The 13,196-nt window shown below is 42.3% G+C and overlaps 2 protein-coding genes across 7 annotated transcripts in view; both read left to right on the forward strand.

Annotated features, from left to right (window-relative positions):
* LOC129824390 (methylenetetrahydrofolate reductase (NADPH)-like) overlaps window positions 1-8,010 on the forward strand; it is a 29,956-nt gene extending 21,946 nt beyond the window's left edge. For all 3 annotated transcript variants that reach the window (XM_055883998.1, XM_055883989.1, XM_055884007.1), the window contains exons 7-12: window positions 3,652-3,786; window positions 4,038-4,218; window positions 4,393-4,575; window positions 5,041-5,142; window positions 5,240-5,359; window positions 5,834-8,010. In XM_055883998.1, coding sequence (XP_055739973.1) covers window positions 3,652-3,786; window positions 4,038-4,218; window positions 4,393-4,575; window positions 5,041-5,142; window positions 5,240-5,359; window positions 5,834-6,097 — 985 coding nt within the window. In that variant the 3' untranslated portion in view covers window positions 6,098-8,010. The remainder of the gene's footprint in view (window positions 1-3,651; window positions 3,787-4,037; window positions 4,219-4,392; window positions 4,576-5,040; window positions 5,143-5,239; window positions 5,360-5,833) is intronic.
* A 1,059-nt stretch (window positions 8,011-9,069) lies between these two features.
* Window positions 9,070-13,196, forward strand: part of LOC129824334 (zinc finger protein 345-like) — a 59,184-nt gene continuing 55,057 nt past the window's right edge. For 2 of the 4 annotated variants that reach the window (XM_055883956.1, XM_055883948.1), the window contains exons 1-2: window positions 10,629-10,830; window positions 10,987-11,074. Coding sequence is in view for 1 of the 4 variants with exons in the window: in XM_055883923.1 (XP_055739898.1) it covers window positions 9,485-9,529; window positions 10,778-10,830; window positions 10,987-11,074 (186 nt within the window). In the remaining 3 variants the exon portion in view is untranslated. Of the gene's footprint in view, window positions 9,530-10,627; window positions 10,831-10,986; window positions 11,075-12,245; window positions 12,355-13,196 lie in introns of those variants that run through there. The other 2 variants (XM_055883923.1, XM_055883931.1) reach the window with 2 other exon arrangements.

A 13,196-nucleotide genomic window follows, 5' to 3' on the forward strand; every position in this document is an offset into this window, starting at 1 on the left:
AGTTCCAAACTGCCTCTGGAAGCAACGTCCGCACAAGAACTGTTCATCAGGAGCTTCATGAAATGTGTTTCCATGGCCGAGCAGCCGCACACAAGCCTAAGATCACCATGCGCAATGCCAAGCGTCGGCTGGAGTTGTGTAAAGCTAGCCGACATTGTTCTCTGGAGCAGTGGAAACGTGTTCTCTGGAGTGATGAATCACACTTCACCATCTGGCAGTCCGACGGAAGAATCTGGGTTTGGCGGATGCCAGTAGAACGCTACCTGCCCCAAAGCATAGTGCCAACTGTAAATTTTGGTGGAGGAGGAACAATGGTCTGGGGCTGTTTTTCATGGTTTGGGCTCGGCCCCTTAGTTCCAGTGAAGGGAAATCTTAATGCTACAGAATACAATGACAATCTAGACGAACAGTTTGGGGAAGGCCCTTGTTTCAGCATGACAATGGCCCTGTGCACAAAGTGAGGTCCGTACAGAAATGGTTTGTCGAGATAGGTGTGGAAGAACTTGACTGGCCTGCACATAGCCCTGACCTCAACTCTATCGAACATGTTTGGGATGAATTGGAACGCCAACTGCGAGCCAGGCTTAATCGCCCAAAATCAGTGCCCAACCTCATTAATGCTCAATTGGCTGAATAGACGCAAGTCCCTGCAGCAATGTTCCAACATCTAGTGGAAAGCCTTCCCAGAAGAGTGGAAGCCTGTTATAGCAGCAAAGGGGGAACCAACTCCATATTCATTTCCATGATTTTGAAGGAGATGTTCGACAGGTGTCCACATACTTTTGGTCATGTGTATGTCCCAAAAACAGTGCCCAAGAGGTAAACACCAGGAGAGGACACTTCCAGACCAATCCAAAGGCTACCACCCTAGCATTATAAAAACATATAATAGTCCCCCTGAACCGTTAGGACATAGTCAAAGAGAAAAAGTAAATGTAAAAAGGGGGTCCCCACCCACTTCTGAAGGGCGGTTGCCTAATGAGCGAAGAGCATGACACGCTTGCCCAAGCCCTACTACAATCCAAGTCCACTGTGTGTACTGGACAACGCCCTTCAGGGGAAGCGACAGACGAAAAGCTATAGGCTCCAAGGTGTGACAATGGGAAAAAAAGTTGACCTGGGCCAATGATTGGGTTACCCTCGTAAAACTGACCATCCTACCGATCCTCGACTTCGGCAATGTCATTTACAATGTCATTTACAAAATACCCTCCAACACTTGGATGCAGTATATCAACAAATTGGATGCAGTATATCACAGTGCCATCTGTTTTGTCACCAAAGCCCCATATACTACCCACCACTGCGACCTGTACGCTCTCGTTGGCTGGCCCTTGCTTCATAGTCGCCGCCAAACCCACTGTGGCTCCAGGTCATCTACAAGTCTCTGCTAGGTAAAGCCCCACCTTACCTTAGCTCACTGGTCACCATAGCAGCACCCACCCGTAGCACGCGCTCCAGCAGGTATATTTCACTGGTCACCCCCAAAGCCTATTCCTCATCTGGCCGCCTTTCCTTCCAGTTCTCTGCTGCCAATAACTGAAAGCTGCAATCATGGACCTACAGGTACATGAACGTGGGGGTTCGAGTGCTATGCTCGTCCCTGGACGGGGTAGCAGTGGACATTGTGAGGAATGAGGCTTGCTAGGGGGACCGAGCAGCGTCTGTTATAGTAACAAAGTGTAAACGGCGTACGAAGCTAGCTAGTTAGAAGCCTTGATACTAACAGCTAGCAATAATATAGCCGTGAGGCTAGTTGGGCGTTAGCTAGCTAACAGCTACCTCGTGGTGAAGGGGTGGGGCGCTAGCAGCTACCTCATGGTACGCCATGGCTAGCTCAGTGCTGACTGAAGGAAACCACGTGGTGGCAGAGTTAACTTTCAGAGTGCTCCCGTAAACAAGGGCGCCATGAGGCTGAGCTGGTCGGTGTAGTTAACAGAACGGGTGAACGTAGGTTAAACTACACGAGAGGTGAGATGACAATGCTACCATGTTGCAGGTAGGGTATGCTAGTGCGGATAGCTTGCGCCTCAGTGATCTAGCCAAGTTAGCTTAACCAAGTATCAAAAGCTAGCCGTGAAGCAACAGACTGAGGAGTAGATAAGGAATTTCGATACAAAAATAAAACCTTAGTACTCAACCTCTCGACAGGGTCTGAAGACCTTTCGCACAGCAGCGATATCCTTCATGGTTCACTTGTGAGCAGTTAACCTCTCTTGGGTATGTGGGACGTTAGCGTCCCATCTCTTCAACAGCCAGTGAAACTGCTGGGCGCCAAATTCAAATACAGAAATACTCATTATAAAAATTCAGAAAACAAAACATATTTTACATAGGTTTAAAGATGAACGTCTTGTGAATCCAACCACGGTGTCAGATTTTAAAAATGCTTTACGGCGAAAGCATACCTTACGATTATTTGAGAACATAGACCACTAGACAATTCATTACAAACAGTAACCAGCCAAGTAGAACAGTCAGTCAGAAATAGAGATAAAATGAATCTCTTACCTTTGATGATCTTCATATGGTTGCACTCAGCAGACATTAATTTACTCAATAAATGTTTCTTTTGTTCGATAAAGTCTCTTTATATACAAAAACCTCTGTTTTGTTCACGCATTTTCTTCAGTAATCCACAGGCTCAAACGCAGTCAAAACAGGAAGACAAAAAAATCCAAATTGTATCCGTAAAGTTCATAGAAACATGTCAAACGATGTTTATATTCAAGCCTCAGGTTGTTTTTAGCCTAAATAATCGATAATATTTCAACCGGACAAAAACGTCGCAATTTAAAAGGTAAACAAGAATTGCTCTCTCTCTGTCGAGCGCATGAAAAAGCTCTGCGACACTTTAGCGTCCAGTCATTCCATATGCTCTTATTCCCTCATTTTTCAGAATACAAGCCAGAAACTATTTCTAAAGACTGTTGACATCTAGTGGAAGGCATAGAAACTGCAGTTTGAGTCCTAAGTCAATGGATACTGTAATGGCATTGAATAGAAAACTACAAAACCAAAAAAAAAACGACAACTTCCTGAATAGGTTTCTCAGGTTTTTGCCTGCCAAATTAGTTCTGTTATACTCAGACACTATTTTAACAGTTTTGGTAACTTTAGAGTGTTTTCTATCCAAATCTACCAGTTATATGCATGTCATATCTTCTGGGCCTGAGAAGAAGGCAGTTTAAATTGGGCATGCATTTCATCCAAAATTCCGAATGCTTCCCCCTACCCTAGAGAAGTTAAACAGGAAAGCGGGTAACCAGTCTATGAGGAATGCTAGAGTAGTATTGCTCTTTGTGAGGCAGAGAAGCGAGAATAACCAGAGGGCAGAGAGTGGCTCCTTTTCACCTCATTCACCACTACTGGTCTGTCTCCAACAGAAACTTTTGATATTATATGTGATACATCGAAAGAAGTATTTGAAATAGAACCAAATGGGTATACTGTGTAAGGTTTAATTGTCTATTGCACAATAATCAGATTAAATTTGATTGGTACATGCACACTCTGTCCTGGAACACTTAATAAAACCAAACAAACCAGTTCACATGAAATTTAACTGCCTATGTATTAGAATGGAATAGCTGCTGTCGCACCCTTTTCTACTAGTACTGATGCCTTCTGGTTGTCTTCTTGGGTTGCCAGGCGTCCACTCCCCTGGGCGGTGAGTGCTCACCCCAAACGCAAAGTGGAGGACGTGCGGCCCATCTTCTGGGCCTCCAGACCCAAGAGCTACATATACAGAACACAGGACTGGGACGACTTCCCCAACGGACGATGGTTAGCAAGCCACACACTGGACAAAAACTCTAGAGAAATCACCTTGCACCTTGGCTAGTTTGTGGTTAGACATTGTTACATTTCCAATGTTTTTGTAGCTGTCATTGGTCTAATAATTAAGGGAATGCATGATATACAGTACGTTTGTTTTCTCAACCTATTCTGTGACTTTTCCATGTGCATAATTACTGTATAATCAGTGAAAAGGCAATGTTCCCAGGACTTATCATCTTGGCTCTGTGTTATTTCAGGGGCAACTCGTCATCTCCAGCCTTTGGCGAACTCAACGATTACTACTTGTTCTACCTGAAGAGTAAGTCGTCAAAGGACGCCCTGCTGAAGATGTGGGGCGAGGAGCTGACCAGTGAGCAGAGTGTCTACGAGGTTTTCACCAGCTACATCAAGGCCCAGCCCAACTGCGCCGGACACAAGGTGACGCCTGGCCCTAGACACTTCAGACTGAAATGTTTCAGTCACCTTTCTTCCGTTTGGAGCCTCATGAATTCGACCCACGTGGCCATTATGACTACCACTTAAAACAAAAGCCTAAACCCTTTGATTTCCGCTTTGCTCAACTGACATCAATGACCGGCTATTATCTCCTAGGTGATGTGTCTGCCATGGAATGACGAGCCGCTGGCTCCGGAGACCAACTTAATGATGGACGAGCTCGACAAGGTGAACCGCCGGGGGGTCCTCACCATCAACTCGCAGCCCACCATCAATGGCAAGCCCTCTGACGACCCCATCGTGGGCTGGGGCCCACCGGGGGGCTACGTCTTCCAGAAGGTGTGTGTTAGGCATCCGTGGTTTGGTTTTGTGGATTACCAATTATAAGATTATATAACATGATAAAGGCTCATACATACTTTATAACAACTTATAAATCATCGTACTGTACCTGCAGGCTTAAAGTAAAGTTTTACCAAAATAATGCTCGAAAGAAGGTAGGCCTACTAAAGGGAGGGGGACATTTAAACATTTGAATTTATAACACAATTTAAACACCCATAAAGTCATTCAAATGATCAAGTATTAAAATAAGGTAAAATAACTGTTGAGGAAAATTAAGGCTGTCCCCTTTTCTTTCTTGTCACGATGTTGAGAGTAGGGTGATTCACAATCTTTCCTAGAAATGAGGAAGAGTGAATAAATTAAAGGTTTCTCAAACTTAGTAACCGTTATTGTATTACACGCATCCTCATCATGTAATGACATGAACCTAACGCTTTGCGACGTTTGAAAATTCGACAGGCCTATCTGGAATTTTTCACCTCGAGTGAAAACGTCACCGTTCTCCTCAAAGTGCTGAAGAAGTACGAACCTCGCGTCAACTACCACATTGTCAATGTTCATGTAAGTTCATCTACATATATTAGCCTACATTTACACCTGTTTTGTGAATTGAATGGATTGTTGGATTGATCTACTGGTCGATTGTTTCCGTTTACAGGGTCAGAATACGACAAACGCCCATGACATGCAACCCAACGCTGTGACGTGGGGCATCTTCCCCGGCAGGGAGATTGTCCAGCCCACGGTGGTGGATCCAGTCAGCTTCATGTACTGGAAGGTAAGGTCATCTCATTAACCTACTGGCCCCTTCCAGGAACATTACCCCCTATGCACTTGTGTAGAAATGAGAGGACTGGATAGGTGTAAGCAATTAGGTGAAACCATCTATCAGAAGGAATGATGGAGTGTGCTAGGGGTTGTTTCTGGTTCTGGAACGTTCCCTTGACTCGGATGAGTTTGTGAAATGCTTGTCATTGGTTCTCTATGAACATTTTCTGAGATTTTAGTTGAGTATGGAATAACCCTCTACATCATCTCTTTGAGCTGGAGCGTTTGGAAAGTCCCATGGCACAAAAACCTCCCGTGAAGCCTTTTAAAGTAATCCTTTTCAAAGTCATTATTTTGTGTGGAATTGATAAAGCGTCCTGATAAAGTTTTATCAGAGCTGTAAAGCTAAATGAATGTCGAAACACTTGAAATTCCCACCTTTCAGAAATGCGTAGAGTTAATTGTTTTCGCCTTCTTTTAATAGGATGAGGCCTTTGCCCTGTGGATTGAGCAGTGGGCCAAGCTGTATGAGGACGAGTCGCCATCACGCATGATCATCAAGTACATCCACGACAACTACTTCCTAGTCAACCTGGTGGACAACGACTTCCCATTGGACAACTGCCTGTGGCAGGTCATCGACGACATGTTCGAGCTGCTTGACAACCCCCCAGAGGAGCAACCCACGGCGCAACCTGTAGAACAGCCTGCCGAGGAGTCACCCGTGGAAGATCAACCCCCAAAGTAACCGTGGCGACAGTCACTGACTGACTTTTTTACTTTTTCTCCCCGGTGCTGCTATCGAGAACTTGTATACACTATACAGTATATATACTGAACAAAAATATAAATGCTACATGCAACAATTTTAATTGATTTTACTGTTACAGTTCATGAGGAAATCAGTCAATTGAAATAAATGAACTCGGCCCTAATAAAAATGTATAATATATGGAGATCACATGACTAGGAATACAGATATTCATCTGTTGGTCACAGATACCTTTAAAAAAATGGGCCTCAGGATCTCCTCATGGTATTTACGTGCATTCAAATTGCCATCGATAAAATGCATTTGTATTCGTTGTCTATAGCTTTAAGCCTGCCCACACCATAACCCCACCGCCACCATGGGGCACTCTGTTCACAACGTTGACAGTAGCAACCCGCTTGCCCACACGACGCCATACACGTGTTCTGCAGTTGTGAGGCCGGTTGGACGTACTGCCAAATTTGATAAAACATTGGAGGCTGCTTATGGTAGAGAAATAAACATTCCATTATCTGGCAATGGTGGAGATTCCTGTAGTCAGCATGCAATTGGCATGCTCCCTCAACTTGAGACATCTGTGGCATTATGTTGTATAACAAAACTGCACATTTTAGAGTGGCCTTTTATTGTCCTCAGTACAAGGTGCACCTGTGTAATGATCATGCTATTTCATCAGCTTCTTGATATGCCACACCTGTCAGGTGGGTGGATTCTCTTGGCAAAGGAGAAACGCTCACTAACGGGAATGTAAACAAATTTGTGCAAACATTTGAGAGGAATAAGCTCTGTGTGCATGGAACATTTATTTTAAACATTTAAACAACGTTTATTTTTGTTCAGTACTTCAACATTTGTTTAAAAAACATTTTAAGAATATGGATTTCATTTGAGCGATAAATGGTGAGAAAATGTGCCATGAAAGGAACTAAATTAGTCCAACACCAGATGTTTATCTTGTGTAATATACAATATGACGGTAGCAAACTGAGCTACTATCTGGATGACCAATCTTAATCGAGAGGCACTTGACTGAATTCATATTATGATTAATGACACAGGGAAACATTTTGGACTTTTATAAACCTTTTAATTGTATGTTTGGTGTATTCATATAAACATGTACAGTGGGGAGAACAAGTATTTGATACACTGCCGATTTTGCAGGTTTTCCTACTTACAAAGCATGTAGTGGTCTGTAATTTTTATCATAGGTACACTTCAACTGTGAGACGGAATCAAAAACAAAAATCCAGAAATCACATTGTATGATTTTAAAGTAATTAATTTGCATTTTATTGCATGACATAAGTATTTGATCACCTACCAACCGGTAAGAATTCCGGCTCACAGACCTGTTGGTTTTTCTTTAAGAAGCCCTCCTGTTCTCCACTCGTTACCTGTATAAAAGACACCTGTCCACACACTCAATCAAACAGACTCCAACCTCTCCACAATGGTCAAGACCAGAGAGCTGTGTAAGGACATCAGGGATAACATTGTAGACCTGCACAAGGTCTTAACTGAACATGGGGCACTCTGTTCACAACTTTGACAGTAGCAATGAGAGAGATGTGTAGACTATGGAATTGCATTACCAAAGTTTAAATTGAGCAATACAGGGACTTTCCCCTGAAGCTTCAGGGTTACCAGAACACAGACAAACTTGATTTGTGATTACAATTGTAATCTGCCATAGACAATAATTGTAACAGTACCGAGCTGCTACTGACTGTTTTGGAAATTTCACGCGAGGCCTTAACTAATAAGAATTAAGCAGTGATCTTACACTGCTTTATTTTTCTGCTTTTTTTGTTCATATTTACCTATGTTGTGCAATGTGATGATTTATTAAGATCAATAAAAAAAACACTTAATGTTGCAACGGTCAACTGTGGCCTGATGTGTACATGGTTGTCTACATGGCGATGACAGTCAGTACAAAGGCTGAGACCTCGTCACCCTCTGACACATATTTGGGATTTCCCAAAAGTCTGTGATTTGTCAGAAATTGGGTAAAGTATCATTAATTGCCCCTGTGGCCAGTGCGAAGCCAGATGATATCCCACTGCCTAAACTGGAATGTTTTTCTTTTGCACCTGCTGACCTATAACCTACATAAAACCTAGCGCACTTGGCTGCAGTCCAAACATAACCTCATGTTAAAACATGTACCTATAGGAGGTTAACCTACTGTAGTGCTGCCATCGGTAGATGCCAACAAACCCTGTTAGTCATGGTGGTACGGGTTCAAAATATTGACCAATGTGGTCACTTTGACCCTCTCCTGCCAACAACACATATGAGTCATCACCAGAGTCAACAAACTAAAAATAACAGCATTGAAGCCCACTTGGCAGAACTCTTCTAAATTCTAAAAAGAGACTGACATGACCAACTGTTCTGGGGGTTTGAGAACGATAAAGCCAGTCTCAGATCTGTTATGTGTGCGCCAATGGTTCTCCTAAGAGTTGCTCTGAATTTCGTCAATCTAATCTATGATGCAGGGCCACATACTTGAACTACGTTGAAACCTGAGCCATGTCCCATCAAATGGCAACCCAGACTATTTGCATTGCCATCCCCCCAGCACACACTTTTATGCTGCTGCTCCTCTGTTATCTATGCAGTCACTTTCATTTTACATTTACATTTAAGTCATTTAGCAGACGCTCTTATCCAGAGCGACTTACAAATACCTACATAACTTGACCGTCCTCAGTGAAATTTCATAAAAATTAAAATAGTGAAACATTAAAGTTATCCTTTTTTAGGTAAAACAATATTAAATATATTCATATGTCACCAACTAATTGATTAAATAACTGTTTTGCAATGAAGGTCTACAGTAACTTCAACAACGGCTTGCTTCCGTCCTCCTTACATTGACTTCAATACAAAACCTAGGAGGCTCATAGGCCTCACCCCTTTCCATAGACACAGTTCGTTTTGAACTAATAAAACATTTATTTTTTTCAAATTACAGGAGACTGTGGAGGTATATTATAAATACTTTTCTTGGTTTTATAACTTTATTTTTGTGTCCAGTTAGTGCAATGTACTTCAGTGTGCAGTTTTCTGCGCCAGAATGGTAGACTGGCCAATGCTGCCGAAAATGTTGGACTTTTTGTTGAATAACCCCTTTCACTATCTGGGGTACACGGAGAATGTGCGAATTAAAAGCGAGGGTCGACTTCTGCCTGAGGTCAGTTTCATGAAGAAGGACGAAAAGGTGAGGGTGTTCAAGACCAACTGGTATCAAAAGTATAGCTGGTTAACCGGGAGCCTTTCATCAAGCCGCCTGTATTGCTGGCCTTGCCTGCGTTTTTGGGCATGCAATAATTTGTTTTTAGAGGACATGACGAGATGGACATTTCCGCCGACAGGAGTAACTACAAGGAACTTGCAGAGGTAATTGCACGTTACGATGCTTTACTTGCTGAACATGTCGAACTTTCGACTGTCTTTTCTGGGATGGTCGAAAACAATTCCGACTGATTTGACAGCTTCCATCGCATCATCCATTAAAAGATGAGTGTTTGACGCGGCGCATTCATTTTCGCCTGCGCTCAAGTAAGCGTTCCACTGTCCTCCGGTATTTATTCAGCAAAGATTAATAACACATAATCACTCCGGACAGACGCAAGCAAAAACTAATGATATAAATATTGCTGCAGCCTAGTCTACACCTAAACATGACATGCTGTATGGGAAGAAAACGAGGACATTTTCCGTCTGATCAACTGTAGGCTACTAATATGAGCAGCTGCATACAGCCTATGCGCCCTCTCCATCTGGTTAGGATAAACTAATTGGTAACATTATGCATTTATAGTCAATTTGTGTGTCAGGAGAAAATATGAATGTGATCAAATTTAGTTTATATTCAAAATTGTGCTGGCTAGGCTGCCTATACGTTTTTAATGCAAAATGATTAACTGGAATTAATGAATCAACATAATAGTGATGACAGATGTGAGTGAATGTTTTGTAAGGCCTACAGTTGCATAGGCCTGCATGATGCAAACATGCATAAAGCAAGCTCAGCCCTGTGAGTTCTATGGTCTCAGTTCTTGTCTATGTGTCTGGGTAGAGGAAATCCCCCTCCTAATCTAGTCTAAATATAATTTATATGAACAAATATAAGGCAGCTGCAGTTTGACAGAGTTTTCATCCCCCCCAGAGCCAGGAGTTCTTTTCAGGAGTTTAAAAAACATAATGTGACCTGATTAGGAAAAACTGGTCCCATCATAACCCATATAAAACCTTTTTACAACTGATGAATCACTGTCATACCTTAAGGTCCAGAGTTTTCCTAGTTAGGGGTTAACATAAGGAAAAACTCCAGGCCCCAGGGTGTAAAAATTGCCCCACCACTCTGGGACCTATGATGTCAGGTATGTGGACGATCAGGGCTTTATTCAGGAACATTTCTTGGGATACTTTGATGTGTCAAGTGGGCGAGATGTGCAATCTGTGTTTTGACTATGAACTTTGAGATGTTTAAGTTCATAGTGAAACTCGTCCAAACCTATGATGGTGTAGCTGTAATGGAATGTGTCTGAACATGAAGTCCCCTCATGTTCCCTGATTTAAGAGGTAATGACTACTCCTCTCTGCTACCCTTGTCAACTTTCTCCTGACATGAACTGAAGCCAGGTCTCATGTGCCCGCTCATCCACTGGCACATTGAATGTTCCCCTCCAATTACTGTGAGTACCCCTATACATTTTCTCTCATTACTGTATGTAGAGTCAATCACATACACAATCACATTATTACACATCAGTGATTTTACTCCTTGCTTGGACTAACTCATTCTTAGCTCTTTTGTCTAACTGTTGTGTCATTGTTTTTTGTCTTCTCAGTCAAATCCTGTCCTGCACTGGTCAAGCCTCTGAACACCTCACCTCATTCCTTCATTCAATCACTGCTGTGATCCATTTACAGCACTGTGTAAGTAGCCCTCTCATTCCCATTCCCCATAATATTGTACTAAAAATGTCTTTATTAAATGCTTTAGGTTAAAATAATTAGTCTTTGACGATTTTTGAAACACACTTTGTCATCTCCGTGCATTCCGCGCCTATACTGTGGGTCTCCCATCCTCCTCACATTTTCAAGGCACCAGCCTCCACTGCTACATGTACATATTACCTCGACTAACTGGTGCCCTCGCACATTGACTCTGTACCGGTACCCCCTGTATATAGCCTCGCTATTTTACTGCTGTTCTTTAATTATTTGTTCTTTTATTTATTTATGGTATTTTTCTTAACTGCATTGTTGGTTAAGGGCTTGTAAGTAAACATTTCACTGTAAGGTCTACACCTGTTGTATGCATGTGACAAATACAATTTGATATGGTAAGCCCCTTAGTCCCAGGGTAGTAGGAGACCAGAGGAACATGATAGTGGAGAGGGGAACCCTTTGGCTTAATTAAGCCTGAACTGTGATCCATGTGTCTCCGGGCACGATTACATATCAAATGCCATAGACCTAGACACACAGACAGCTGCACCTCTAATGAATGTATCATGTACTCCACTGGAAGGTGGCATATTAGCCTACAGAGAGCCTGTTCCAGTTCCACCTCGTTTCAGAACTCACTGAAACCCGTTAAAAATGGAAATACCAGTCTGGAGTTGCATAGAATATGACTGTCAGTTGGTGACGTTTACCGTGTTCAGAATGAGTAGTCCACACCTACTCTTATCATATAGATGTTTTATTCGATTCTTGTTTCGTTTTTTTTTTCAAGCGCTTTGAGAGTAATGAAAAGCACTATAGAAGTTGAATAAAGTATTATTATTGTCTAGTATTATGCCCTCACATGTCTGAGCAGTCGGTTGTCAATGCCCTGCTATTACTATTACTAAACTGCTATTATACTTATGCTGACTCTGACTTGGGTTGTGACCCTCTACGGAATATAAGAACAATGCGGATGCTTCTCATTTCAGGGCTTTTGTTTCCTCTTCACCACCACACATTAAGCACACACCATCATCTTGACTTGGTGTCATAGTAACTGTGGTAATCCAAATGATTTTGTGATTATTTCAGACATTCGTGTTCCTGTCGACAATAAAAAGTCCTCAGAAATATGTGCGTCTTCTCTCTCCAGACGACGATAACACTCTGACCTGAGTGGGCAGGTGCAGTGTCCAGATGCACATTCTAGAGCTCTGATTGGTTGGGAATGACAGGGCTATGAGGCTTGAGGGACAACTAAGGTAGGCTGAGCACCCTAACTAACTGGACATAAGGGAAACTGAGGGACTGAGGGAATGTTAGTTAGAGAGGAGGGGAGCAGCACAGGCTTCATTAGATATATATTTTGTGGTTTATACTACCCTATAGGTAGCCATAACACAGTATATGTGTAGAAAACTCCTTTTGAGGGGAAGCACCCTCTGCCGTTCATTTGGGGGACAGCCCCGCAAGTTTTTTTTATGGAAGGATACCTATGTCACATCTACCGGGTTCCTTATGTCCGCTAAATCTTTGAACTTGGACTTTAGACAGATGGGACTGCAAAGGTCATTATTCTCACTATAGATCAGTAGTACTGAATTGTTGAAGACCACAATGGCTACGTTTAGACAGGCAGGCCAATTCAGATTTTCTTTTCACTAATTGATTTTTTTTATTAACAAATAGATCAGCTCTGAAAAGATCTGATGTGATTGGTCAAAATGCCAACTAGTGGAAAACCGATCCGAATTAGGCAACCTAAGTATCCAAACTTGCACCCTGTGGGTCCTGGTCAAAAGTAGTGTGAGGGATACTGGTTTTGGGTGTCATTTGGGAGGCAGACCTTGACTTAGGCAGGAAGAAAGAATGCCCCAAATATATCCAACAACCAAATGCATGAAGGTTTATATACAGTGCATTCAGAAAGTATTCAGATCCCTTGACATTTTCACCCCAAAAAACATGTTACAGCCTTATTGTAAAATTGATAAAAAATTATAATAATCTCATCTACATACAATACCATATAATGACAAAGCAAAAACAGGTTAATAAAAATAAAAAACACATACATTTACATAACTATTCAGACCCTTTACTT

The sequence above is a fragment of the Salvelinus fontinalis genome, chromosome 2 (genome assembly GCF_029448725.1).
Source record: "Salvelinus fontinalis isolate EN_2023a chromosome 2, ASM2944872v1, whole genome shotgun sequence".
Lineage (NCBI taxonomy): Eukaryota > Metazoa > Chordata > Actinopteri > Salmoniformes > Salmonidae > Salvelinus > Salvelinus fontinalis.